This window comes from Amaranthus tricolor, chromosome 16 (assembly GCF_026212465.1).
Source record: "Amaranthus tricolor cultivar Red isolate AtriRed21 chromosome 16, ASM2621246v1, whole genome shotgun sequence".
Lineage (NCBI taxonomy): Eukaryota > Viridiplantae > Streptophyta > Magnoliopsida > Caryophyllales > Amaranthaceae > Amaranthus > Amaranthus tricolor.
Genome location: NC_080062.1, coordinates 11,870,398 through 11,875,397, shown reverse-complemented (window position 1 = coordinate 11,875,397; position 5,000 = coordinate 11,870,398). Strand labels below are relative to the sequence as shown.

Here is a 5,000-nt window from a genome sequence, read left to right as displayed (position 1 = left end):
CGACGAGATAGAAAAAAAGACAGGGAAGGGGTCACACACTTACTCTTAACGGTCAAAGCGAGCCCCTTCGTTCTGAATTAAAGAATGAAGAATGAATCCAATCTCCCCAAGTAGGATTCGAACCTACGACCAATCGGTTAACAGCCGACCGCTCTACCACTGAGCTACTGAGGAACAACGGGAGACTCGATCTCATACAGTTCAATTCCCGTTCTCAACCCATGACCAATACGAGCTCGAAACTTCTTTCGTAACTCCCGTAACTTCTTCGTAGTGGCTCCCTTCCATGCCTCATTTCATAGGGAACCTCAAAGTGGCTCTATTTCATTATATTCCATCTATATCCCAATTCCATTCATTTAATATCTCTTTGGTGTCATCGACATAAGAGATGTCGTTTCTAGTCTATCTCTTTCTATTTCTATATTTATATATGGAAAGTTAAAGTTAAAAAATCATCATATAATAATCCAGAAATTGCAATACAAACGAAAAAGGGAGGTTTGTGATGATTTTTCAATCTTTTCTACTAGGTAATCTAGTATCCTTAGGCATGAAGATAATCAATTCGGTCGTTGTGGTCGGACTCTATTATGGATTTCTGACCACATTCTCCATAGGGCCCTCTTATCTCTTCCTTCTCCGATCTCAGGTTATGGAAGAAGGAGAAGAAGGAACCGAGAAGAAGGTATCAGCAACAACTGGTTTTATTATGGGACAGCTCATGATGTTCATATCGATCTATTATACGCCTCTGCATCTAGCATTGGGTAGACCTCATACAATAACTGTCCTAGCTCTACCCTATCTTTTGTTTCATTTCTTCTGGAACAATCACAAACACTTTTTTGATTATGGATCTACTAGCAGAAATTCAATGCGTAATCTCAGCATTCAATGTGTATTCCTGAATAATCTCATTTTTCAATTATTCAACTATTTCATTTTACCAAGTTCAACGTTAGCCAGATTAGTCAACATTTATATGTTTCGATGCAACAACAAGATGTTATTTGTAACAAGTAGTTTTGTTGGTTGGTTAATTGGTCACATTTTATTCATGAAATGGGTTGGATTGGTATTAGTCTGGATACAGCAAAATCATTCTATTCGATCTAATAAGTACCTTGTGTCAGAATTGAGAAATTCTATGGCTCGAATCTTTAGTATTCTCTTCTTTATTACCTGTGTCTACTATTTAGGCAGAATGCCGTCACCTATTTTTACTAAAAAACTGAAAGAAACCCCAGAAACGAAAGAAAGTGAGGAAGAAACAGAACAGGAAGAAGAGGGATTCACCGAAGAAGATCCTTCTCCTTCCCTTTTTTCGGAAGAAAAGGAGGATCCGGACAAAATCCAAATCGATGAAATGGAAAAGATCCGAGTGAATGGAAAGGACAAAACAAAGGATGAATTCCACTTGCACTTAAAAGAAGCATGCTATAAAAATAGCCCAACTTCGTTAGAAATACTTAAAGAAGAAAAGAAAAACTTCTTCGGGTTTGAAAAATCCCTTCTTTTTCTTCTTTTCGACTATAAACGTTGGAATCGTCCAACGCGATATATAAAAAACAATCGATTTGAAAATGCGGTAAGAAATGAAATGTCACAATATTTTTTTTATACATGTCAAAATGATGGAAAACAAAGAATTTCTTTTACATATCCACCCAGTTTATCAATTTTCTGGGAAATGATACAAAGAAAGATTTCTTTGGATACAACAGAAAAATTCTTATATGATGATGAACTATCCAATAATTGGATTTCTACAAATGAACAAAAAAGAAACAGTTTAAGCAATGAATTAAATAATAGAATTACGGTTCTAGACAAAGACATTTTTTATATAGATGTACTCGATAAAAAAACAAGATTATGCTTAGAAAACAAAAATGATAAAACTAAAAGGGAATTTTTGAAAAAAATACATGATCCATTATTAATGGGATCCTATCGTGTTTTAATAAAAAAAATGGTTTCACCCTTTATAAATATAAATGAAACTACAGTGAATAATTTAATTGATAAATTTTTTATAAATAAAATTCATAATGTTTTACTTAATGATTCCAATTATCAAGAATTTGAACTTAAAAAACCAAAAATGAGTCAATTTGATGGAGACTCAACATTCAATCAAAACAAAAATTTGTTATTTTCCGAACAAGAACAAATTAGTTCAGAAAATAAAGAAAGATTTTTCAATTTTTTAATTGATACAACCACAGCATATGCGTTTACTCAACCAATTTCAAAAAGAATAAACGAAATAAGAAAAAAAGTTCCTCGTTGGTCACACCAATTAATTAACGAGCCCGAACAATATGAAAGAGCACTTGAAAAAGACGTGGTGCTGGATTATGAAATCCGCACAAGGCAATCGAACCCTGTAGTGATTTATACGACTAAGCAAGATAATAACGATGCAGACGAAGTGGATTTGACACAGTATGCCCAACAATCTGATTTTCGTCGAGATATAATCAAAGGTTCCATGCGTGCTCAAAGACGTAAAATTCTTATTTTGGAATTGTTTCAAGCAAAAGTACATTCGCCACTTTTTTTCAACCGAACAAAGGAAGCCTCTTTTTATTCTGTGTATGTTGTTACACTTATTAGACGAGTTCAAAGGTATATGAGAAAAAAACCAGAAATTCCACTTTCTCAACAGGAAAAATTAAAGGAACAAGAAGTAAAGAAAGAAGAATTAGCGGAAAAAAAATTAGAAGAATTTCTATTAACGCAAAAGGAAGAAAAAGCAAAACTAGAAGAAGATAAACAAATAAAAGTAGCCGAAACCTGGGATACCGTCCCGTTTGCTCAACTAATAAGGAGTTTGATGTTAATGACTCAGTCCATTTTTAGAAAATATATTTTAATTCCTTTATTGATAATAGCAAAAAATATTGTTCGTCTACTATTATTCCAACGTGCTGAGTGGTCTGAAGATTTCGATGACTGGAGTAAAGAACGACATATTAAATGTACCTATAATGGTGTTCAATTATCAGAAACCGAATTTCCTCAAGACTGGTTAACAGATGGTATTCAGATAAAGATAGTATTTCCTTTCTATCTAAAACCTTGGCACACATCCCGAGATCTAATAAAAAAACAAAATCAACCAGATGATTATTGTTTTTTAACAGTTTTCGGAACAGAAACTGACAGTCTTTTTGGTCCTCCCCGAAAACACCCTTCTTTTTTTAACCGTATTTTTAAACAATTAGGCAAAAATATTCGAAAGTTTCCAAATACAAGAAAATTTTGGATTATGAAAATCCTTCTATTTTTTAAAAAAATAAAAATAATGTTAAAGGAAAATCGAATTCTAGGATTTGGAGTGAGCGAAGAATCTAGGGAAATAAAAAAAGAAAAAGATTCGATAATTACTAATCATATGATTAGGGAAATAAAAAAAGAAAAAGATTCGATAATTACTAATCATATGATTCATGAATCGTCCATTCAAACTCGATTCCTGAATCGGACAAATTCTTCAGTGCCAGAAAAAAAAATAAAAGATTTGGCTAATCGAACAAGGACAATCAAAAAAAAAATAGAAAAAATATCAAAAGACAATAGAAAATTAAATATTAATTCTAACAAAACACATTATAGTACGAAACGATTCGAATCGTTTAAAAATATTGGTCAAATATTAAAAAGAGGAAATGTTCGATTAATCCGTAAAATAAATTCTATTTTTTATTTTTTTAGCGAAAAGATATACGTCGATATATTTCTATCCATCATTAATATTCCCAGAATTAATACACAACTTTTTCTTGAATCAACAAAAAACTGGATTGATAAATCCATTTACACTAATGAAAATGAAAAAAATCATGAAAGGCTTGAGAAAACAAATAAAAAAAAAAATTCGTTTATTTCGAATATAAAAAAAGCATTTTTGCTGTTTTTTAGTAATGACGAGATTAATAAGAATTCGAATATTTTTTCTAATTTGGCTTTTTTGTCACAAGCCTACGTATTTTACAAATTATCTCAAACCCCTATTTTTGACTTATACAAGGTAAGATCTGTTCTTCAGTATCGCGGAATGTCGTTATTTCTTAAAAATGAAATAAAAGATTATTTTGGAACCCAAGGAATAACTCATTCCGAGCTAAAGACTAAAAAACTTCCGAATTCTGGAATGAATCAATGGAAAAACTGGTTAAAATTGCAAAGTAATTATCAATATGATTTATCCCAGATAAAATGGTCTCAATTAGTACCCCAAAAAGTGCGGAATAGAATAACTGAACATTTTGCCATTGAAAATACAAATAATATTGAAAACTTTTTATTCTTATTGCCAAATAAAAAATCAAATTTTAAAAAGAACTATAGATATGATGTTTTATCATATAAATTTCTTTATTATGAAGATAAAAACAATTCATATACATATAGTTATGGGAGCCCATTCCAAGTAAATAAGACCAATGAATTTTCTTCTATTTATAATTACAACCTAAATAAAGACAAATTCATTGACATGTGGTGGAATATCCCTATCACTAATTATTTAGGAATAAAAAATATTATGGATATGGATATAGAGAAAAAGACCGATAGAAAATTTTTGGATTTGAAAATTATTCATTTTTGTCTTCGAAAGAAAGTCAACATTGAGGCCTGGGTCGATATCAGTATTGGCAGGAATGAAAATACTAAAACTGAACTTAAGAGTTATCAAATTGTTGATAAAATTGATAAGAAAAGTATTTTTTACACACCAATTTATCAAGAAATCAACCAACCCCATCAAAAAAAAAACGTTTTGGATTGGATGGGAATGAATGAAGAAATACTAAGTCGTCCCATATCAAATCTAGACTTTTGGTTTTTCTCCGAATTTCTCTTCTTTTATAATGCATATAAAATGAAACCTTGGTTTATACCAATAAATTTTCTTTTTTCAAATTCGAATGTAAGTGAAAATTTTAGTGAAAATAAAAACATCAATAGAAATAAAAAAACGAATCCCT

The 5,000-nt window shown here is 30.9% G+C and overlaps 1 protein-coding gene and 1 non-coding gene across 2 annotated transcripts in view; one reads left to right on the top strand and one right to left on the bottom strand.

Annotated features, from left to right (window-relative positions):
- The window catches only part of LOC130802551 (protein TIC 214-like), a gene marked incomplete at its 3' end in the record, with an annotated part of 13,198 nt that extends 8,199 nt beyond the window's left edge, over positions 1 to 4,999 (top strand). Inside the window, exon 1 of the mRNA XM_057666561.1 lies at positions 1 to 4,999. This exon is cut by the window's left edge and continues 8,199 nt beyond it. Within this exon, the coding sequence (XP_057522544.1) occupies positions 509 to 4,999 (4,491 nt within the window).
- Positions 103 to 174, bottom strand: TRNAN-GUU (transfer RNA asparagine (anticodon GUU)). The gene has a single exon. It is a non-coding gene; the product is annotated as a tRNA-Asn (tRNA).
- Position 5,000: the final 1 nt, after the last annotated feature.